The sequence below is a fragment of the Symphalangus syndactylus genome, chromosome X (genome assembly GCF_028878055.3).
Source record: "Symphalangus syndactylus isolate Jambi chromosome X, NHGRI_mSymSyn1-v2.1_pri, whole genome shotgun sequence".
Taxonomy (NCBI): Eukaryota; Metazoa; Chordata; class Mammalia; order Primates; family Hylobatidae; genus Symphalangus; species Symphalangus syndactylus.
Window position 1 is genome coordinate 67,341,076 of NC_072447.2, and position 24,445 is coordinate 67,365,520.

The 24,445-nt window shown below is 38.7% G+C and overlaps 1 protein-coding gene across 5 annotated transcripts in view; it reads right to left on the reverse strand.

The window, feature by feature from the left end:
• Positions 1 to 24,445, reverse strand: part of WNK3 (WNK lysine deficient protein kinase 3) — a 168,319-nt gene that overhangs the window by 60,854 nt on the left and 83,020 nt on the right. For all 5 annotated transcript variants that reach the window (XM_055269109.2, XM_055269108.2, XM_055269110.1 and 2 more), the window contains exons 11-16: positions 10,086 to 10,150; positions 6,581 to 6,728; positions 4,482 to 4,598; positions 1,731 to 1,886; positions 1,600 to 1,651; positions 198 to 335 (exon numbers count right to left, since the gene is read on the reverse strand). In XM_055269109.2, the coding sequence (XP_055125084.1) occupies positions 198 to 335; positions 1,600 to 1,651; positions 1,731 to 1,886; positions 4,482 to 4,598; positions 6,581 to 6,728; positions 10,086 to 10,150 (676 nt within the window). The remainder of the gene's footprint in view (positions 1 to 197; positions 336 to 1,599; positions 1,652 to 1,730; positions 1,887 to 4,481; positions 4,599 to 6,580; positions 6,729 to 10,085; positions 10,151 to 24,445) is intronic.

Genomic DNA, 24,445 nt, shown 5'->3' on the forward strand with positions numbered 1-24,445 from the left:
AAATAATGTTTTCTTTTTTTCTCATAAATATTAAATAGGAAACGGCTTAAGTTGTATCCTAATATTAATGTCTTCAAAAAAGCTTATGAAAATTCTCATAAGCCTAACATTCCCATGGAAACCAGTTAAAGATATCATATGTATTTTGCATCCCATCCTTTGAGTCTGGACAAAGCTGGCAGAGAAGAAAAGCTTACTAGGAAGTGGATGTAGGCCAGGAACAGCAGACATGGAATGCTGAAGAGAAGGAGGAGACTGAGTCTCACGGTTTCTTATCGTCTGATTGATACAGAATCGCCACCGACCAACTGGGGATGACTGAGGTGCAGATTCATCTGCAGAAATAATTAGCAAAAAATAATATGCTAAGCGATTTTCAATTTATTTACCTTATTGACTGAAGAAGCCAGGTTAAACAATTTGTCTTGTATCTTCATTTCTAATAGTACTAGAATACATGTAACTGATAAGACCAGCCCTATTAATACTGACAAAAAGTCTAAAGTACTAAGCACACAGTATCTTTAGAGAAAGATTTTAGATTCTACTGAAACAAATATTCCATGAATAGCAATTAGAAACAGGGTACTCTTTGAAAAAACTGACAGCACTTTTCTCATTAAAACCTGTGTCTCCTATTCTGTATCCTGATTATGATAGTGCTTATATAAATCTATACATGTATTAAAATTTACAGAAGTGTACACCAAAGGAAAATCAGTTTTACTGTATGACATTTTTTAAAATAAAGTAAAATAAACCCCTACATCTTAACTGCTACTTTGTAAATGTACTCAAGTAAGTAATTCTCTTTTCAACTTTACCCAACTTTGTTAGTCAGAAACCTACTCATATCTTGGCTAACTAGAAAAATAAGATATAGGAGGACTCTGCATCCTAACACAGTCAAACTAAATTTCAGGATAATGGTATCCGGTTCTATTACTCCCACACCACCTTTTGCTTCTTTACATTCCTGTAATTTCTTCAGGGGTGCTCATTTGTCTATGGCTCTTATCCCCCTCCCAGACACTCTTTAATATACCCATGACCAGAACTGAGAAGAATGGAAAGATGAAGTCATCAGAAAAGAAAACAGAAGACCCTAGTTTTCATTTCTGGAAGTTTATCTGGTATCTGATTTACTAAAAGTTATCAGTGACCAGCACAAGTACAAGCACATCATTCATTGTTAGTAGAATAAAATCAAGATATGAATGACTATCGAAACATGAGGCAAACTTAGAAAATTATGACTTTTGTTAAAAAGTTTCTATCCATCTCAAATCAGAAAAAAATAACTTACTAGTTAAGTTTCAAACAGTTATGCCATTTAAGGTCATCAGTACTGTGACTGCTTTTCTGGTAACATGACCACCCAATAACTCAAAAATAAATCAATCAGATAAAGAACCAACACTTGGGGAAAAGTCAGGGGATGGATTATTACCTCTGGGCCTTTCAAAGTGTGAGAAAAACTACACTAATAAGTTACCAAATTAATTTATTGGCTAACATCTTTCCTAATGAAGGTGTGTTAAAAGTTTTCAAATGTCTTGCTTCAAAAACCAAATGGTAAATTTTACTAAATATACTTACTGCTGGTTTGAGTAGATGTAGAATTTATCTGTACTTGTTCAGATGACCCTGTCTGAATTAAAAATGAATAGATAAATTAAAAAGTTCCTGATTCATATCTGAGAAGATGTTTGCTAAACAATTGTTCTCACCTGGCTACTACTGGAGTCCACAGTAATAGAATCAACTCCAACGGCTCTTTCTGTGGCAAAGTGGACATGAAGGATCTCCTGGGCTTGACCTACAATAGCTCTCAATTCTTCTACAAATTTTTCTTTCTCACTTTCCAGCACAAAGTTATCTTCAACCTGCCCAAAAGTAAAAGTAAGTCTATTCATGAGAATGAATTCAGTTTCTTCAAAGTTATAATATTATATAAATAGTGACTACCACATAAAGAAAGAAAATTGGGCCAGGCACGGTGGCTCATGCCTGTAATCCCAGAACTTTGGGAGGCTGAGGTGGGTGGATCACCTGAGGTCAGGAATTCAAGACCAGACTGACCAACATGGTGAAACCCTGTCTCTACTAAAAATACAAAATTAACTGGGTGTGATGGCGGGTGCCTGTAATCCCAGCTACTTGATAGGCTGAGGCAGGAGAATTGCTTGAGCCCAGGAGGCAGAGGTTACAGCGAGCTGAGATCGTGCCATTGCACTACAGCCTGGGCAACAAGAGCAAAACTCTGTCTCAAAAAAAAAAAAAAAAAAAGAAAAGAAAAGAAAAAGAAAAAGAAGAATAAAATTAAAATTAAGTATCTAAATCCAAGTGTCACAATAGAATTCACAAAGACCAGCAATAAAATGCCAAAAAATACATTAAATTATTCTATTTTGAGACTACTGACATTTCTCAGATTGGCACTACCTACCAGAGAAGGAACCAGCATTTAAAAAAAAATATGTCATTCTATAAATTGGTTATTTGAAGAACATAACTGAGGCAATGTTTAAAACTAAGAAGTCCAAACCCAAAAGCTTTTAAATCACAAACCACAAAATGAAACATCTCCAAAGAAAATAAAGAATAGCTCGGAAGGCTGGGCACAGTGGCTCATGCCTATAATCCCAGCACTTTGGGAGGCTGAAGTGGGTAGATCACCTGAGATCAGGAGTTCGAGACCAGCCTGGTCAACATGATGAAATGCCATCTCTGTTAAAAATACAAAAATTAGCTGGGCATGGTGGCGTGCGCCTGTAATCCCAGCTACTTGGGAGGCTGAGACAGGATAATCGCTTGATCCCAGGAGGCGGAGGCTGCAGTGAGCCAAGATCACACCACTGCACTCCAGCCCGGGCAACAGAGCGAGACTCTGTCTCAAAAAAAAAAAAAAAAAAAAAAGATAGCTCGGAAGACCACTAATTAGGTTAAACATTCCTGAAAAGAATGAAAGAAGAGACAGTTCAGAAAATATTACGTTAAACAAGAACAGAACTGATGAAATAATTAACTTTTAAAATGTTTAATTCTGCTTGGCTAGAAATGCATACACAAAGAAAGCTGGCAGAAACAAAAAGCATTATATGCACTCTTCCTGCCATCCTAGTCCTATCCCCATCAAAAAAGGGGAAGATGCAAAAGTAACCTAGAAAATAATAATAAATAAATAAAATAAGGGGGGAAGAAATACTAACTTAAGCCTAACAATTCAAAGAAAATATTAAAAACTAAATGAAACAATAACACGCAAGACGTCAGATGAGTGGCTAACACATTAGAATTACAAGGGGAGGGATATCCCATTTACCCTTATGTCATTCTTACACATTGTATACCTACATCGAAATATCTCATGTACCTCATAAATATATAAACTTTCTATATAGCCACAAAAATTAAAAAAAAAAAAAAGAAAAAAATTACCTGGGGGTTTAGCTTTTTCAAAGCCTGTTATAAAAAATAAAAATAATAAAAGATAACTTTTTTTGAGACAGAGTCTTGCTCTGCTGCCCAGGCTGGAATGCAGTGGCATGATCATAGCTCACTACAGCCTCAATCTCCTGGGCTCAAGCAATCCTCCTCCCTCAGCCTCCCAAAGTGCTGGGATTACAAGTGTGGCCACCACATCTGGCATTTTTTAATTTTTTGTGAAGACAAGGTCTACATTGCCTAGGCTAGTCTTGAACTCCTGGGCTCAAGTGATCCTCCTGCCTAGGCTTCCCAAAGTGCTGGGATTACAGGCATGAGCCACTGTGCCCAGCAAAAAATAAACTAAAAAAAAAAAGAATTACCTGGGGAGCTTTACAAACTATTGATGCTTGGGCCTCCCCTCCAAATATTCTGATTTAATCAAGGGACCAGGCAATACAATTGTTTTTAAAAAGCTTGTCAGGTGATTTTCACATGCAGTCAGAGATAAGAGCCATTTATCTATATTATCTCTAAATGAAACCTCTGCATATTTTCCAGATAAATATACTGAAACCGGAGGAGATGCAGTGACTTACACTTGATGATAACCCAATTTACCTCTGTACAAATTTTTTTTTTTTTTTTTTTTTTTTTTTGAGACGGAGTCTTGCTCTGTCGCCCAGGCTGGAGTGCAGTGGCGCAATCTTGGCTCACTGCAAGCTCCGCCTCCCGGGTTCACGCCATTCTCCTGCCTCAGCCTCTCCGAGTAGCTGGGACTACAGGCGCCCGCCACCACGCCCGGCTAATTTTTTGTATTTTTTTTAGTAGAGACGGGGTTTCACCGTGGTCTCGATCTCCTGACCTCGTGATCCGCCCGCCTCGGCCTCCCAAAGTGCTGGGATTACAAGCGTGAGCCACCGCGCCCGGCCTGTACAAATTTTTAAAACTAATCGTACTCTAAAAAACAATGGCTCAAAATAAATGGAGACAGAATTATAGGGGAAAAAAGACAGAATGCTGAAGGGAAGATAATTTGGTCTTACTGTACTTACCATATAGTCTGCAATATCCTCTGGCGCATCACCATCAACATCAAACTTGAAGGTGACCATCTTGTTGTTGTGTGTCTCCAGCTGACACTCTACCATGTTATCTCCAGAGGTTGATACCTGAGTACAAACATTTCACTGGTTTAAGAGTCAGTCACTGTCTTCTTTTAGCAAATTGTGCAGGGAACATCTACACTAGTTCACATACAATATATGTGGAAAACGGCTTAAATAGTTCAGAATGTAAAAAGACTATGTTTTCCCTTGGTGGAATACCATCTAAACAGCCATTCTATGACTAAACTAACAGGTTCAAGTTACTCAGTAAAAAATAAGTTATAAATGTGATCCTGTGGTAAAGAAAACAATACAACTTTTATAAGAAAGCAAAAAAGTTATAATAGTCACTAGAGCTATCTGCAACGCAAAGATTTAAATTTAATAATTCATTTCCAAAATTATCTTAATCTATAAATTGACTCTAAGCAAAAGAAAAGGCACTGCAAATGGAAATATAAACTGGACCAATCTTTATGGACAGCAATCTAGCAACATGTATCTAGAAACTTTAAAAATCTTCATATTCTGACCCATGAATCCGACTCCTATGGATCTAATAAGGAAATAATCAGGGATAGATACAAAGATTTATGTCCAAGGATTTTGCTGCAAAGATATACAGACAGACAAAAAGAGTAAAAGACAGCAAGTTAGAAAAAAGACAGACTGGGAAAAAAATGGAAAGAAAGAACATAAACCAAGAACATAGGGAATGATTAAGTTATTTCTCTGTATAAGCAGCTATCTAATGTAGCCATTTAAAATGTCATGTTATTGAAAAATTAATGATATACGAAAGCATACATGATATATTAGGTTTTTAAAAATTCAGGATATAAAATTACAAATAGGTTTAAGCAGCCAACTAAAACATACATTATTATTATTATTTTTTTTTTTTGAGTCGGAGTCTCGCTCTGTCACCCAGGCTGGAGTGCAGTGGCGCGATCTTGGCTCACTGCAAGCTCCGCCTCCTGGGTTCACGCCATTCTCCTGCCTCAGCCTCTCCGAGTAGCTGGGACTACAGGCGCCCGCCACCACGCCTGGCTACTTTTTTGTATTTTTAGTAGAGACGGGGTTTCACCGTGGTCTCGATCTCCTGACCTCGTGATCCGCCCGCCTCGGCCTCCCAAAGTGCTGGGATTACAAGCGTGAGCCACTGTGCCCGGCCGAACGTACATTATATTGGTTAGAGATACGGGCTTTAAAGTCTGATCTAGGTTCAGATCTGACATTATCACTTGCTAGTTGAGTGATCTTAGGCAAATTACTTCGCTCCTCTGATTTTTTTTTTTTTTTCAGACGGAGTTTTGTTCTTGTTGACCAGGCTGGAGTGCAATGGCGCGATCTCAGTTCACCGCAACCTCTGCCTCCCGGGTTCAAGCGATTCTCCTGTCTCAGCCTCCCGAGTAGCTGGGATTACAGGCATGCACCACCATGCCTGGCTAATTTTTGCATTTTTAATAGACATGGGGTTTTATCATATTGGTCAGGCTGGTCTTGAACTCCTGACCTCAGATGATCCACCAGCCTTGGCCTCCCAAAGTGCTGGGATTACAGGCGTGAGCCACTGCGCCTGGCCCACTCCTCTAATCTTTAATATCTTCATTTGTAAAGATGAGTATATACTACAACCTATCATACAGGGTTATTGAAGGATTAAATGGTAAAATGCATGGATAACATTTAGGGTGCCTACCACAAAAGAACTCAATAGATTTTTGCTGTGATTACTAGTACTATTACAACCTTAATAATGTAAAACACTACATGTACATACAGGAAAAAGAGAGAAAAACAAACTAAAACATTAATAGGAGCTATCTCTGAATGGTGGTTACAAGTAGATTTTATTTTCTTTCTTATATTTCCTAAGTTTAACAACGAACACATAATACTCACATTGGAAAGTCTGTAACGGAGAAAAGGTTAGTTTAGAGAGGGTTTCACAATATTCTACAACTCACTTCTGCAGCACTGCCCCTCTCTGACCCTCCAGACCTCTATATGTACTCTTAACCAAACCATATTTACAAACTGACCTGAAGGACCGTAAGCTGAAATTTAGTCCCCTTCTCTGGTCGGGGACAGGAAGCTCTTCTCTGTTTGGTCCGATCCTGTTTGCCATTTCCACTTGGGTTATCAGGGCTACTGATGTTTTCCTTTGTAGTTGCCACATCTTGATTCAAGCTAGTAATATTTTTAAAAAAGTAACTCATTCCAGTCTTGACAGTAAAATTCTAAGAAAAACTTCCAATTATAAAACCATAAATAATGAGTTTAAGAAAAATTAATACTACAATCTTTTTAAAAAGTTATGACTGTACAACTCTGTGAATATACTAAAAGCCATTAAATTACACACTTTAAATGGGTGAATTATATGGTATGTGAATTATATTTCAATAAAGCTTTTTTAAAAAGCTGAAAAATCAAGATCACATTGTATTTATTTAGCAAACATCTCACAGTGATGAGAATGAAAGAAAAACATTGCCAGTGACAGACCTCTGCGGAGCCTTTTATTATAGGGTGCTCTTGATCAGTTTTATCTTGTTTGTTTAGGGGTTACTTTATTAATATCTTCAAATAAAACTTCTAAAACCAAAACAAATTATCACTCAAAATATACTTGTTTATGTAATGAACTCAACAGGGTAGACCAGGTATGGGAGACAAGAATAGTGTTCTGCAGGAGGCAGAACAAGATATGAAAATGAATGATGTAAAAATAGCTCAACATTATTAATTCTAATTAGTTACATTTTACAGGTCTACATCAATATTATTATGAAAGGGGAGGCTACCTTTTAGTTTATCTGCATCAAAGGCATTTTTCAGGTTTTTCTTTAAACTCAAACATATTTCAACAAATACAAAAATTTTAATAAACACGCTTGGAATTTAAATGACAAGCTCTAAGTCTCAGACATCTCTTTAAAACAGATATCTTTCAAGTTAATTTAAGCAAGTTATTTCTCCTAAAAACTACTCATGAAGCATCTATATACAGATGTACAAGAGATAAAAATAACTCCTAAATTTTTTATGTCCATATGACAAAGAATTTGCATAAATATAAGTAGTGGAAGAATACATTAATACTGCCCTTAAGAGTTTTTTACATACACAGAGAAATGGCAGTAACAAGTAATCAGAGGATAAAAGGAATATAATTTTAGCCAATGGGCTATATCATTCACATTCCAAAGTTACTTAACACACCAGTTTAGGGTTTGGGACAAGATAGCAGAAACTCAACTCTCCCTGCTCCTCCCCTCTAAGTACAGCTAAAAGTTCTAGAAATAATGTAGTAGACAATGACAGGAGGGCACAGAAGAGTGAAAAGATGAAAGTGGACTGGCTGGGGACCCCCAGGACTTGAGTAACATCATAGCAGCTTGGTATCTTCCAATTACCCACCCAGTGAATAAAGGCAGTACGGGCAGTGTCTCCTAATTCCCAGTCCAGAGGCAAAGGCAGCCCAAGCCCAGTATCTCCTGATCCCCAACCCAGCAACAGAAGAGGACTTAAGTAGACCCTGTCCTTCCCCAGTGGCACTGGTAGGGTCCCCACCAGTAAGTAGAGTATAGCCTGTAGAGCAGACCTGGGGGAGCAGGCCTAGGGAAGCACTCTCCACCTCTTGGCCCAGCAGTGGGGGCCAGGGGTTCCAGGTGAACAAAACAAACCAGAATAGCAGCACTGTAAGAATTTTGAAAATTAAACTGTCATCAGAATCACGGCCCACAAAAGCAGGCCAGAACCTATGCATCTAAACAAGGGTGACTGCTTGCTAACATAGAAGATTTCAATAGGCCGGGTATGGTGGGTCACGCCTGTAATCCCAGCACTTTGAGAGGCTGAGGTGGGCAGATCACCTGAGGTCAAGAGTTTGAGACGAGCCTGGACAACATGGTGAAACCCTGTATCTACTAAAATAAGTTAGCTAGGCATGGTGTCATGTGCCTGTAATCCCAGCTACTTGGGAGTCTGAGGCAGGAGAATCGCTTGAACTCAGGAGGTGGAGGCTGCAGTGAGCCAAGATCACACCATTGCATTCCAGCCTAGGCAACAGAGTAAGACTCCGCCTCAAAAAAAAAAAAAAAAAAGACTTAAATAGGATCTACAGTCACCTGACATAATATCCAAATGCCCAGGAGACAAATGAAAATAAACTTCTTTGTCATACCAAAAACTAGAAAAATTATAACTTGAATGCAAAAAGGTAATCAGCAGATGCCAACACCAAGATGAGTCAGTTATTGAAATCATCTAACAAGAATAAGATGAGGCTGGGTGCTGTGGTGCACGCCTATAATCCCAGCACTCTGGGAGGCCGAGGCTGGCGGATCATTTGAGCTCAGGAGTTCGAAACCAGCCTGGCCAACATGGTGAAACCCTGTCTGTACTAAAAATACAAAAATTAGCCAGGCATGGTGGTGCGAGCCTGTATTCCCAGCTACTTGGGAGGCTGAGGCACAAGAATCACTGGAACCCAGAAGGTGGAGGTTGCAGTGAGCGAAATCGTGCCACTGCACTCCAGCCTGGGCAATAGAGTGAGACTCCATCTCAAAAAAAAAAAAGAATAAGATGAATCAGATATTGGAATTATCTAGCAAGAATTTTATTTATTTATTTAGACAGAGTCTCACTTTGTCACCCAGGCTGGAATACAGTGGTGCGATGTCAGCTCACTGCAACCTCTGCCTCCTGGATTCAAGCAAATACCCAGCCCCAGCCTCCCAAGTAGCTGGGATTACAGGCATGCATCACCACACCCGGCTAAATTTTGTATTTTTAGTAGAGGCAGGGTTTCACCATGTTTGCCAGGCAGGTCTTGAACTCCTGACCTCAAGTGATCTGCCTGCCTCGGCCTCCCAAAGTGCTAGGATTACAGGTGTGAGCCACTGTACCCGGCCTCTAACAACAATTTTAGAGCAGCTATCATCAAAACGCTTCAATGAGCAATCACAAATAATCTTGAGGCAAATGAAAAAACCAAAATCTTATAAAAGAAATAGAAGATTTTAAGAAAAACCACATAGAAAGTATAGAACTAAACAATCACAGAAAAAAAAAAACCTCATTGAATAGGCATAATAGTAGAATGAACAGGACAAAGGAAACAATCAATGAACTTGAAGACAGAACAATAAAGACCATCCAATCTATATTTTTACAGAAAAATACTAGTTTTCAAGTACTAAATAATAATACAATTAAATATCTAGTTGTAATTTATTTCTTTAGATTAGCTAGAATTCTACTCTAAACTCTATTGTTTCTTCCTTCCTTAACCCTTACCAGCTTTTCCTAGAACAGAATGGTATAAATAAACACAATAAGAAAATGATCAATTAATTTCACAATCCATATGATCCCTACTGACATAAAAAAGCAAAAAAAAAATCTATTGTCTTTATTAAACATCCACACAAGTACAAGAATACAGAAGCTTCTCTAGTCAGGATGCACTAAGCACCTAATGAGTACACAAACTTCAGCATATCCCCATTGTTCTCATAGTATTAATTTGAAGATACTTACCTTCGAACTAAATCTGGTTTTAGAAGAGCTGCTTGTTGTTCAACTCCAACTGGTTGGGATACAGGCTGTAAACAGTACAGACATAAAACTTGCTATGATAACAGTAAAATTCAAGCTAAATATACAATTTGTTACTATTCAGAAAACATGATAGTTTTGGTTACCTTGCAAACCTGGTAGAATATCTATGTTACTGAATGTCTGTATCAATCCTATTATTAACATTATTACCAAAGATAAATAAAATTTAACAATACATCAAGTACACCTTATACATGAAGATTTTTCATTTGAAAAAGTTAGCACTGTTATATGTACTTTTGTTTGAGTTATTTTTCAATGGAAGACACTACTATCGAGCTTCCAGTCCTAATTGTAAAACTACTACTTAAAAGAAGAGGTACTACCATTCTACAAGAAGATAAATCAATGACTCAAGCATTAACTTATTGTGTAGTCTGTCTGTCTGTCTCTCATCTCTTTTTTCTAGACTATTTCAACTATCCCTTCAAGGAATTAGTATTCAGCAGCTGCAACATTGGCTTCCAGCAGAAAAGTGTTTAAGCTCTTAATAGGGCAAATACCAATTCTACTGGAAAATAATTTTACACTTACCTAATCCATCCTCTATGCCCTGCCACTAGTGATAGCAGAGTGATCTTAGAATGCAAATCTAGCAAAACTGATAATTTCCTTACCCAGTTTAAACCCTATATGATGGCTCCTCATCTTCTATAAGATTAAGGTCCTTCAGATGGCAAATAATGTTCTCAATGAATTGGCCTGTACCTGATTATCCAGCCTTATCTCTCTGTTTGAAGCCACACTAAACTGTAGCTCCTCTAGGAGCTATATTTATACAGCTCCTCTGTATAAATTAGGCTCTTCTGCATACTGTGACTCTACTTATATTCCTCCACTTCCCTAAACTATTTCAAACTATTTCATCATTCTAATCAACCCATACTGAGAAATTTTTTCCTGGATAAATTAGACTAGCTTCTAATTATAGATTAGCTAATTAGCTCTTTAACATAATCACTGTTTAAACATTGAGAGCAAATATTTCAGCAAATAGTTTTTTTGTACACTTAAGATTCAACAAAATGTATCTAATTTAACTAACGTTTGTACAGTCCCAGTAAGTTGGAAAAGTAACTGGCATCCTAATGCATAAATCCAGACAAAACATAGTTACTATACAATAATATGGAATTATATTTTATAATCACTTGCAATTATTAATGGGGTTATTAATGCTACTTTGTGCTGGTGCTCAGAATCATGGCTAATGTTTGGTTTATCTGCCTTCATATCTGATAGGTACAAGTTAAGCTCTGTCATAATATTTCTAAAGGTTTCAAAATTAATATTTACAAATAGGTGCTGGGCCATTTTTGCAGATGTCATTCAAATTTAATGAAATGTTTCATTTTTACTTTCATTTGTTTGTTTTTTGTTTTGAGATGGAGTCTCGCTCTGTCACCCAGGCTGGAGTGCAGTGGTGTGATCTTGGCTCACTGCAACCTCCACCTCCTAGGTTCAAGTGATTCCCCTGTCTGAGCCCCCGAGTAGCTGGGACTACAGGTGCACACCACCACGCCCGGCTACTTTTTTTTTTTTTTTTTTTTTTGTATTTTTAGTAGAGATGGGGTTTCACCATGTTGGCCAGGCTGGTCTCGAACTCCTGTCTTCAAGTGATCCACCTGCCTTGGCCTCCCAAAGTGCTGGGATTACAGCCGTGAGCCACCACGCCTGGCCCATTTTTACTTTTGTTTAAAACTGCAGTCAGCCCTTTTTATCTGTGGATTCCACATCCATGGATTCAGCCAATCTTGGATTGAAAATGTAATATTCTGCCTGGGCATGGTGGCTCACACCTGTAATCCCAGCACTTTGGGAAGCCCAAGGCAAGAGGAATGCTTGAGCCCAGGAGTTTGAAGTCACAGTGACCTATGATTACACCACTGCAGTCCAGCCTGGGCAACAGAGCAAGACCCTGTCTTAAAAAAAAGAAAAAGAAAAAGACAAGACAAGACAAGACAGTATTTTCAGGATTCAGAACCCTTGGATATGAAGGGCTGACTTCATGTGTGTGATTCCACAGGGCCAACTATAGGGCTTAGCATCCTTGGATTTTGGTATCCAAGAAAAGTCCTGGAACCAATCCCCTACAGATACCAAGGGACGATTGTACTATAGTGTTGCATATTGATATAATGATGACCTACCCTAAGATTATCAGATTTGAGGCTTGGTAAGTCTGTTTGTACAAAGTTGAATTTATTTTTTTCTTATTACCAAAGCAAGATGAATATAGATAAGCTTGTTTAACACCTTGGTGTATATTCTTTGAGACCATTTTCTGTACACACACACACACACACACACACACACACACACGTTTTTAATGTAATCATAATGTATGTACTCTTTTATAATCTTCTTTTTACTTAAAACATCTTAAGTGTTTAAGCACATGTTACGGGTTACATAATATCCTTTAGTGTAAACATACCATTATTTATTTAATGGCACAAGTAAGGGAGACAAACATCTAATTTTTTTGCTATTTGCAACTATATTTCATATTGTGAGGAACATCCTTGTAGCCAAATCTTTGTATGCATTCTTAATTATTTCCTTAGGAAGGCTTTCTAAAAATGGAATTACTAGACATTTTTAAGGCTTGATATATATTGCCAAATTGCCCTTCAGAAAGGTCTAACCAGTTTACAGTCCTACCAGAGGTTTGTGAAAGTATCCATTTTCCTCTACATTTGGTATTTGCTATCCTATAAAAATGTTTAATTATTAAATGTATAAGGCCGGGCGCGGTGGCTCACGCCTGTAATCCCAGCACTTTGGGAGGCCGAGGTGGGCAGATCAGGAGGTCAGGAGATTGAGACCATCCTGGCTAACACGGTGAAACTCCATCTCTACTAAAAATACAAAAAATTAGCTGGGCGGGGCGGCGGGCGCCTGTAGTCTCAGCTACTCGAGAGGCTGAGGCAGGAGAATGGCGTGAACCCCGAAGGCGGAGCTTGCAGTGAGCCTAGATAGCACCACTGCAGTCCGGCCTGGGCGAAAGAGTGAGACTCTGTCTCAAAATAAATAAATAAATAAATAAATAAATAAATAAATAAATAATGTATATAACATTATAAAATGTAGGAAAATGGGAAAAATCACCTAGAATGCTGTTTTCCCAACATGGCTGTGATTATAATATTTGTTATAATACTATAGGCTTTTGTCATGTGTATAAATGGTTGTAATTATAGTTTTTTCTGCTTTTTAAAATGTATTAAGTATTTTTCCTTACCTTTATTGGCCTGCATTATTCAAGTTTTTGACAGGCACATGATAGGACAGTAAGTATTCATATTTATCTAACTCCTCCCCTATTCCTGGATAACTAACTTACTGCCAATTTTATTACATATAAATAAAAATACAGCAAAAATACAGAGATAGCTAACATTCACTATGAAACAAGCATCGTAGTATGTGCTTTTTGCTTCCTTTTTTATTATTTTCTTCAGATTAATTTCCAGGATTGGCAATATCAGATCATGAACATTTTTATGGCACAGTTTTTCTTCCTATGTCACCCTTTCCTTTCTTATTTCTACCTTCACACATTTATTGGAAACCTAGTGTGTAGCAGGCACTGTGCTAAGAGGCAGTGAGAATACAAAATGAATCTGATGGAGTCCTTGGAGTCAAACATTAAACATATATAATAAAGAGTGGGCTGGGCGCAGTGGCTCACATTGGGAGGCTGCACTTTTGGAGGCTGAGATCAGAAGTTTGAGACCAGCCTGACCAATATGGAGAAATCCCATCTCTACTAAAAATACAAAAATTAGCTGGGCGTGGTGGCATGCACGTGTAGTCCCAGCTACTCAGGAGGCTGAGGCAAGAGAACTGCTTGAACCTGGGAGGTGGAGGTTCCAGTGAGCTGAGATTGCGCCATTGCACTCCAGCCTGGGTGACAAGAGCAAAAGTGTCTCAAAAAAAAAAAAAAAAAAAAAAGGAAAAAAGAAAAAGAAAAAGAAAAGTAGATACAGCTACTTCTGCTGGGGCAGGAGCAGGGAATCAATCTTGGTTATATTCTTGAGGCTCCCCTAACTGGTTCTGAGGTCTTATGTAATGCAAAACCTCGGGAAGGTGTTGAGGAGGATCTTTCTCGTTTACTTGCTCCACCACTCCTCTCCTCCTCCCATTGGTGGTTCTCAGCCCCAGAAGGGGAGATGGGAAGATAAAAGAGATAAAAAGCTAAGCCCATGTACAACATCCCAGAGATTCTTATTCAGTTATTATGGAGTGAAGGAGACCAGTAAAACTGGGATGTACTTTTAAACATTTCATAAATTGCTTTATTATGTTATTGATGCTACAAAGCATATCTCTCCCCAAAGTACCGTTAACAACCACTATTTGTTGAGCACCTGTTACATGCCAGACACTTCTCATATTTTATATCACCTAATCCTAATAAGCCTGCAATACAGGCATTTTTTCTAACATTACAAAAATTTTCCAACACATAGAAAAGTGGAATTGTTCTGTGAAAAACTATATATCCAACATGACCCATAGTCTATGGGATTTTACTATATGTACATTATCCCATATATTTCAAAGTAGGTTACAAATGCAAGATAGGCATTTTAAAACTTTTACAACCATTTAAAACCATTTCACACCAAAAAGAACCAAAGCTGGGTGAGATTAAACAACTTTCCTCAAGTCACACAGTGAGTTCAAAGAGCCAGAGTTGAAATCCAGGTCTAACCAATGACACAAATTGGCTCAAGCCTATATGTATGCTGTATATACCTGGTTAACAGTGGAATTTTTGCTTATTTAAAGAAAATTATCACTGTGCATGATGCCCACTTCCATATTTTTATATTTATATAGAATTCTTAATCTATAAAGATGTTGTCTTATATAAGCCCAATTGTTGGTGAAGGCAAGATTCTAAACATTTTTTTTTTCAGACAGGGTCTCACTCTGTTGCCCAGACTGGAGTACAGCCCCAACCTCCCAGGCTCAAAGTGATTCTCCCACTTCAGCCTCCTGAGCAGCTGAGACTACAGGCATGTGCCACCACACCTGGCTAATTTTTTTTTTTAAATTTGGGCCAGGTGTGGTGGCTCATGCCTATAATCCTAGCACTTTGGGAGGCTGAGGCAGGTGGATCACCTGAGGTCAGGAGTTGGAGACCAGCCTGGCCAACAGGGTGAAGCCCTGTCTGTACTAAAAATACAAAAATTAGCCAGATGTGGTGGCACATGACTGTAATCCCAGTTACTCGGGAGGCTGAGGCACGGGAATTGCTTGAACCCAGGAGGTGGAGGTTGCAGTGAGCCATGATTGTGCCACTGCACTCCAGCCTGGGTGACAGAGTGAGACTCTCTCAAAAAAAGAACAACAACAACAAAAAGAACCATAGCCATATGGCTTGAGTAAGGAAAGACAGAGTTGCTATTTGTTGAGATGGGGATGACAGTGAAAACGGCAGGCAAACCACATGTGCCATGGTGGTTTGCTGCACCTATCAACCTGTCATCTAGGTTTTAAGCTCCGAATGCATTAGGTATTTGTCCTAATGCTCTCCTTCCCCTTTCCCTACATCCCCCGACAGGTCCCGGTGTGTGATGTTCCCCTCCCTGTGTCCATGTGTTCTCATTGTTCAACTCCCACTTATGAGTGAGAACCTGCAGTGTTTGGTATTCTGTTACTGTGTTAGTTTGTTGAGGATGATGGTTTCCAGCTTCATACATGTGAGTATCTACCCAAAGGATTATAAATCATTCTACTATGAAGACACATGCACATGTATGTTTACTGCAGCACTATTTACAATAGCAAAGACTTGGAACCAACCCGAATGCTCATCAATGATAGACTGGATAAAGAAAATGTGGCACATATACACCATAGAAAACTATGAAGCCATAAAAAAGAATTTTTTATTTTTTGTAGACACAGGATTTCGCCATGTTGCCTTGGCTGGTCTCAAACTTCTCGGCTCAAGTGAACCTCCTGCCTTGGCCTCCCAAAGTGCCGGGATTACAGGGGAGAGCCACCATCCCCAGGCCTAAAATATCTCATGTGCCCCATAAATATATGCACCTGCTATTTACCCACAAAAATTTGTAAAAAGAGTCAAAAGACATGCTGATAGTTTGAAGTGGAATATGAGAGAAAGCAAAGAATAAAAGATGACCATAGCTAACTGAGTGTGGTGGCTCACACCTATAATCCCAGCACTTTGGGAGGCCGAGGTGGGGTGATCACTTGAAGTCAGGAGTTCAAGACCAGCCTGGCCAACATGGTGAAACCCCATCTCTACTAAAAATACAAAAATTAGGCGGGCATGGTGGTGTGCACCTGTAAGTGCCTGTAATCCCAGCTACTCGGGAGGCTGAGGCAAGAGAATCACTTGAACCCGGGAGGCGGAGGTTGCAGTGAGTCAAGACAGCACCACTGCACTCCAGCTTGGGTAACAGAGCGAGACTCTCTCAAAAAAAGAACAACAACAACAAAAAAAAAAACCATAGCCATATGGCTTGAGTAAGGAAAGACAGAGTTGCTATTTGTTGAGATGGGGATGACAGTGAAAAGAGCAGGCTTGGGGTGGTGGAAAGTGCAAATGTAAGTGTTCGATTTTGGATATATTTAATTTGAAATGTCATTATACAACCAAGTGGAGATCTTGCGTGTACACTGGAGATATATGGCAAAAAATACATAAATTCTCTCCTAGAACACAAAGTCAAAAGCAAAGTCACCTAAGGTATCTGAATGCGCGCGCGAGTGCACACACACACACACACACACACAAACTTCCTAGCCTGTCTGCTGAGAACTCTAGAAGCAAAAACTCCCCAGTAGCAGCAAACACACCCAATACTCAGGCTTTTTTTCTAAATTACATTACCCACTAAAAGGAATAAGGGGTAGGCTGAGGCGAGGGGATCGCTTGAGCCCAGGAGTTGATGACCAGCCTGGGCAACTGAGCAAGACTTCGCCTCTACAAAAAATAAAAACTAAAAAAATTAACTGACCATGGTGGCACATGCATATAGTCACAGCTATTTGGGAGGCTGAGATGGGAGGATTATTTGAGCCCAGGAGCCAGGTTGAGGCTGCAGTGAGCCATGACCTTGCCACTGGCACTCCACCTTGAGTGATAGAGCAAGACCCTGCCTCAAAAAAAATTTTAAAATGCAAATAAATCAATAAATTAAAGGAATCAGAACTCCATGGAGAAATAGCTGGATTCCAGGGTAGGGGCAGGGAAAAGACAAAATGAGCCTGGAATATCTGTCTTGCTGTGGCCAGAAAATAAGGAAGTGTTCAAAGAATGATGGGAAAATGTCAAAAGGACACAAATGCTACCATGAATGGGCCCCCAAATCTAGGGCATTTTAACCATCTAAATAAATAATGATAGTATTATAACCTAGTAAATAAAATAAGGTCCCCATGAGTTCATACTAACATAAATAAATAAATAAATGAGGGAGAATGGCCAACTAATAAATATAAAGAGGAATGATGGAGCTAGAAAGTCAAAAATGGATGCTAAAACTAGTGAGTGAAAGGGATATTTACATAGCTTCAAAATATCTCCCCACAAACAACTCATAAACTATAATGGAGGAAACGATAACTTTACAGCAGAGAAGCTTGGCAGGCCCCACTTGAACCAAGTAATAAAAGTTAACTTCACCAATATTGGGACAAACTGGCATTACTTCTATTATGATGCACTGATAAGAAGACAACATCACTTACACAGTATTCCTGCCAAGAATGCATTATCTGAATATAATCATGAGGAAACGTCAAACAAACCCAAACTGAGAGACATTCTATAAAAAAAAAAAAAAAAAAAACTGGCCTCTGCATTGCAATACTGTCAAGAAAGACAGAAAAAGGTTGAAGAATCGCTCAAAATTAAAACAGACTAAATACAAAAATTAAAAGATTTGAATAGGCACTTCACCAAAGAAGGTATTTGAATCTCTAATAATTATACGAAAAAACGCTCAACATCATTATTTATCAGGAAAATGCAAGTTAAAAACCACAATATATAACCACATCAAATCCATCAGAACAGCTAAAATTTAAACAACTGACAACAGATAAGGATGCAGAGTAAATGGAAGTCTCATACATTGCCAGCGGGAACATATTTCAGTACAATAGCTTTGGAAAACTGTCTGGCAATATAAGGTATGGCTAAAACTACCCTTATTCTATGACCTAACAATCCCATTCCTAAGTATATACACAAGAGAAATGAGTGCATATATTCACCAAAAAATATACAAGAAAGCTCACAGCAGCCTTATCCATAAGAGCCAAAAACTAGAACCAATCCTAATGTACACAGATAGGACAATGGATAACTGAATCGTGATATATTCTACAACGGAACAACTACCAGCAATGAAACAAACTACTGATACACGCAGCAATGTAGATGAATCTCGGTGAACTTTTTAGGGGGCTGGAAGCGTTCTATATCTTTATTTGCATTTCATGATGATATACATATGTGAACCCTCATCACACTGCACATTTAGGATATCTTAATGAATGTATATACCTTGGTAAAAAAAATTTGAAAAATAGCTGGTATGATTCAATTCTGATAAAATACCACACATTTTTCATAAATACATAGCGTGGAAAATGTCTAGAAAAACTACAAAAGTTTTGTTTTTGAGAGGTAGGATCATAGGTAACTTTAACTTTCTTTATACATTTCTGTACTTTAAAAAGTATTTATGAGAAGAAAAGTTATTTTATTTTTTTAAATGCTTTGAAATAAAATGCAAGTTTATTTTCTCATAATTTATGAGCTAAATTTCTATCTAAAGTCTACTGTCTAAGTTCGTATGTAACAAATCTGCACGTTGTGCACATGTACCCTAAAACTTAAAGTACAATAATAAAAAAAAAGAATAACTAAAAGAAAAAAAAAAAAGAAGTTAATTCTCCCTTAGCAAAAGTCTTATGAACTTAGACAAGAAAAGTTATTTTTAAAAAGCTCCTTTTTTGTGTCTGTGTGAGACGGAGTTTTGCTCTTCTTGCCCAGGCTGGAGTGCAATAGCGTGATCTCGGCTCACCGCAACCTCCGCCTCCCAGGTTCAAGCGATTCTCCTGCCTCAGCCTCCTGAGTAGGTAGGACTACAGGCATGCACCACCACGCCCAGCTAATTTTGTACTTTTAGTAGAGATGGGGTTTCTCCATGTTGGTCAGGCTGGTCTTGAACTCCCGACCTCAGGCCCACCTTGGCCTCCCAAAGTGCTGGGATTACAGGCGTGAGCCACAGCACCCGGCCTCTTTTTTTTTTTTTTTTTTTTTTGAGACAGAGTTTCTTTCTTGTTGCCCAGGCTGGAGTGCAATGGCATGGTCTCGGTTCACTGCAACTTCCACCACCAGGTTCAAGTGATTCTCCTGCCTCACCCTCCCAAGTAGCTGGGATTACAGGCGCCTGCCACCACACCTGGCTAATTTTTTTTTTTAATTTTAAGTTCTGGGATGCATGTACAGAACGTGCAGGTTTGTTACATAGGTATACATGTGCCATGGTGCTTTGCTGCACCTATCAACCCGTCATCTAGGTTTTAAGCTCCGCATGCATTAGGTATTTGTCCTAATGCTCTCGCTCCCCTTTCCCCCCACCCCTCAACAGGCCCGGTGTGTGATGTTCCCCTCCCTGTGTCCATGTGTTCTCATTGTTCAACTCCCACTTATGAGTGAGAACATGTGGTGTTTGGTTTTCTGTTCCTGTGTTAGTTTGCTGAGAATAATAGCTTCCAGTTTCATCCATGTCCCTGCAAAGGATATGAACTCATTCTTTTTTATGGCTGCACACCTGGCTAATTTTTTTGTATTTTTATTAGAGACAGAGTTTCACCATGTTGGCCAGGCTGGTCTTGAACTCCTGACCTCAGGTGATCTGCCCGCCTTGGCCTCCCAAAGTGCTGGGATTACAGGCGTGAGCCACTGCACCTAGCCTAAAAAGCTCGTTTTATGTGAGGAAATAAAAGATCCATACCAAGACATATAAAAGACGTAAGCCATACCCAAAGAATTCTGAAAATTAAAAATACATACATATACCAAACTTTTTACTTATAAAGAATACCATCTATAAGCACTTAGGAGGAAAAGGGAACAAAAAAAAATCAGACAGGCCTAGGCTTCTCTTCCGAAGCATTAGCTAGAATAATACAAAAGAACAAAATATGTAGATGGGAAAAAAAGACTGTAAACTGATTTTTTTTTAATGCCCAACAAGTTTTTGTTCATGTGTGAATGTAAATGAAAGGTCAGTTTCGGATATCCAAAGAATCAGAAATTTCAAACCCAAGTAACTTTGAAAAATTACACAAGGCCATTCTTCAAACTTAGGTACTTAGCAAAATTTAAAAATCAAGAATAGAGAATATGTGGTATAAAAACTGGTGATCTATACTAAAACCAATAGTTAATATTGAGTCCAAATTGTTAGAATTGTAGTTTCAAAATTGAATGTACACATATATTTCGAGAATATAACATGTATAATATGATAAAATTATTTTAAAAAGCTTTCATAATTGCTATCCTCCCAAAACAATAGTTTGCCTTTTTCTTAAATACCTTATCATGGTAATCTGCAAATAATCAGTCTTTTAGCTCATTCAACCAACCTCCCAAATTGAAGAGTTCAACTGTGCTGCTATTTACGAAGCTGGCTCCTTCCTGGAAAAATGAGATCAATCTGAAAGGTTCTCCCCACTTCAACATCTTCAGTATTCTAACTGATTTACATTACAAAAGGGAGAGGGCTGAATAATGTCACTGGAAATCAATCCAAATGACTAATGTCCTTATTATTACCAGTTTCAACAATATGAATAGATACAAAGCAATACATGCCTTTTGGGAACACTTTTTGACAATGTTCAGCAAATACACCCACTGTTTAAACCGATTTCCCTTCAATTAGAATAAAGCAATTTCACATAAATACAATGCTGTGCTAAATACCATTTTTACAGAAATAGTCTGATTCCCTGGAAACTAGAATATCTCTCTAGAGAAATCAGTTATAACTTTCTCGATTTTTACACAAATATTTCCATGTAATGGAATTAACTACTTTATAGAGGAAGTTACAATGAAGATTAAAAGAAATGACACTGCTTGATACATAGCAGGTCCTCAAAAAATGTCAACTCCCTAACTATAAGTTTCGCTCCATTAGAATGCCTCAGACTCAGCTACCTGGGAGGCTGAGGCAGCAGGATCACTTAAGCCCAGGAGTTCGAGGCTGCAGTAAGTTATGAAAGTGCCACTGCACTAGGTGACAGAGTGAAACCATATCTCAAAAGAAAAAAAAAAGGATGAAAAAAGAGGGTGGGAGGGAGGGAGGAAGGAAGTACGGAAGGCAGCCAGCTAGTCTCAGAAACTGGTTACATAATAAAATGGTCTTTACCAGAATACACGTGTGGAGTGTTTTAATAATATTCACGCACAGTAGGCCCATGGATATTTCTGAACAAATTGAACATGGAGAATCTTTGGGCAATTAATGTCAGTGTTATACACATCAACAGAGTCCATTCTTCATATAGTTTCTGTACTGTTTTGTAAGCACTAAGAGAATAGAGATGTCACCAGAAACAAAGCCAATTTCTTAAAACCACTGATAACCACAGTAACTATATGGGTCTAAAACATACCATGGCTAGAATTAAAATAAAGACTGAAGTATAAAGATATTACCTTCACTGATTAAGAAACTGGAATTAACAAAGCAAATGATTCCATTGGCTAAGCTATGAAATAGTAGTAAAATAGAAAATAGAACCACAATTTCTAGAGTAATCTTACAAATACACAACTCAGCTATGCTAATATGTAGATTTAGCCATGAAAACAAGTAACACATAACCTTTCAATGACTCCTCATGCATTCAAAGTCTGAAATCTGGCCAATCCGGTCAGTACTTATGAAAACAATATCAACAAAAACCTGAATGAAACCCCTGCTTCTAGTTGTCAATGCTAGATATTTGCAACAACAAAATCACTAAGTTATTTTCCCTTTTAATGTCAATCCACATTCTTCATGTAGACAAGAGAAATTCTGCGACTGAATTAATATGGTAACAACGAACATATACATCTGTCTTACCAACTACCTAATACTCTAGAAAGCAACAGAAATGATTACTTTAAAAACCTATAATTGGCCGGATACGGTGGCTCACGCCTGTAATCCTAGCACTTTGGGAGGCCGAGGCGGGTGGATCACTTCAGGTCAGCAGTTTGAGACCAGCCTGGCCAACATGATGAAACCCTGTCTCTACTAAAAATACAAAAATTAGCCAGGAATTGCTTGAACCCGGAAGGCGGAGGTTGCAGTGAGCCAAGATCGTGCCACTGCACTCCAGCCTGGGCAACAGAGCGAGACTCCCATCTTAAAGCAAAAAACAAAAACTAGAATAAAGTCATAACATCCCATAAAAACTAAAAAGAATGCCATCCACAGACCATAAATGGTAAAGAACCTTCCAAAAGAACAGAAACCAATAGATCACATCCATGGGGAACAAAATACATGGAAACCAAAGCTTCAAACACACACATATAGGAGAAAACTATTGCAAAGTTAGGAGTGATTTGGGGAAGCTCTAAAACTACTCAATGGATCCCGGAAGATTGCCTGGCTTTGGGGAATTCATCTGGGAGATTAAATGATATGGTGAATTAACAGCAGCTAGGCTAGGCAATCCTATCCTCTCCTAACCCCTCATTATGCTAAATAGTGAGCAGCAAGGAAATTTGTCAAAAAACCCAAGGTAGAGCCTGAAAGGAAGAACAAACCTACAGGTAACAAACTACTAAGAAAACGTGCTCCCAACACAACTTGTCCCTCCTCTACAATAACTAGCAGCAAGGCAGGCTACTGTAAGTAAACAAATCAGACAGGTGAACAGGATCCTTAAATATGACTGAACAAAAAACAAGAATCACCAAATCCTTGAGAAACACTAAAACTTAGAAAAAAAAAGAAGCACCAAACTCAACGAAGAGATTAACTCTTTAGAATAATTAACTTCAAGGGGATCCTTAATGCTGCCTGGCAATCTCACTACATTTCCCTTGTTCATCCATTCTACTACCATTCTTCTATATAACTATTTAATACTTTTGCTTCCATCATTAAACTTCTGATACACACTCCCTCCCCTAACTTCATTCTCAGCTGATGACACTGCTTCCATTTCACTGAGAAAATAAAAAAGGCAACAAAAAGATAATTTCCATAACATCCACCCACCTAAATAGCATTTATAGCCATAATCTCTACCTTCACGCTTATTAATATGGACAACTGTACTCCTATGCTAAGGCCAACCCCTCTATGTAGAAACTAAATGTCATCTCCTCTCACCTTCTCAAGGACATCACTACAGTAATTTTTTCTTTCCTATTTCAAGAAATTTTCCCTCATTCCTAAATCATTCTTCCTATAAATGAGATTATTTCTCCATGAAAACAAACCTTCTCAACCAGAGCTCACTGGAGATGACTAATTACAAAGTTGGGGCAAGGAAGAATAGGATAGGTCTGGAACATCTTATTGTGTATACATAAGTTCAAAGATGATGGGAGCTGATGGTGGCTGATGCCTATAATCCCAACACTTTGGGAGGCTGATGCAGGAGGACTGCTTGACGCCAGGAGTCTGAGACCAGCCTGGGCAATATAGCAAGATTCCATCTCTACGAGAAAACAACAACAACAAAAGGCTGGGCATGGTGGTGCATGCCTAGAGTCCCAGCTACTTGTGAGGCTGAGGTAGGAGGATTGCTTGAACTCAGGAGGTTAAAGCTACAGTAGACCATGACTGAGCCACTGCACTCCAGCCTTGGGTGACAAAGCAAGACCCTGTCACCTAAAAAAAAAAAAAAAAAAAAAAAAAAGGTCGGGCCTGGTAGCTCACGTCTGTAATCCCAGCACTTTGGGAGGCCGAGGTGGGGAAGATCACTTGAGGTCAGGAGTTTGAAACCAGCCTGGCCAACACGGTGAAACCCCGTCTCTACTAAAAATACAAAAATTAGCCAGGCGCGGTGGTGGGCACCTGTAATCCCAGCTACTTGGGAGGCTGAGGCAGGAGAACCGCTTGAACCTGGGAGGTGGAGGTTGCAGTGAGCTGAGATCGCACCACTGCACTCCAGCCTGGGCGAGAGAGTGAGACTCCGGCTCAAAAAAAAGTGCGAGTGGTAAACAGACCTAAATGGAACTCAGATTTCAATATTTTACTAGA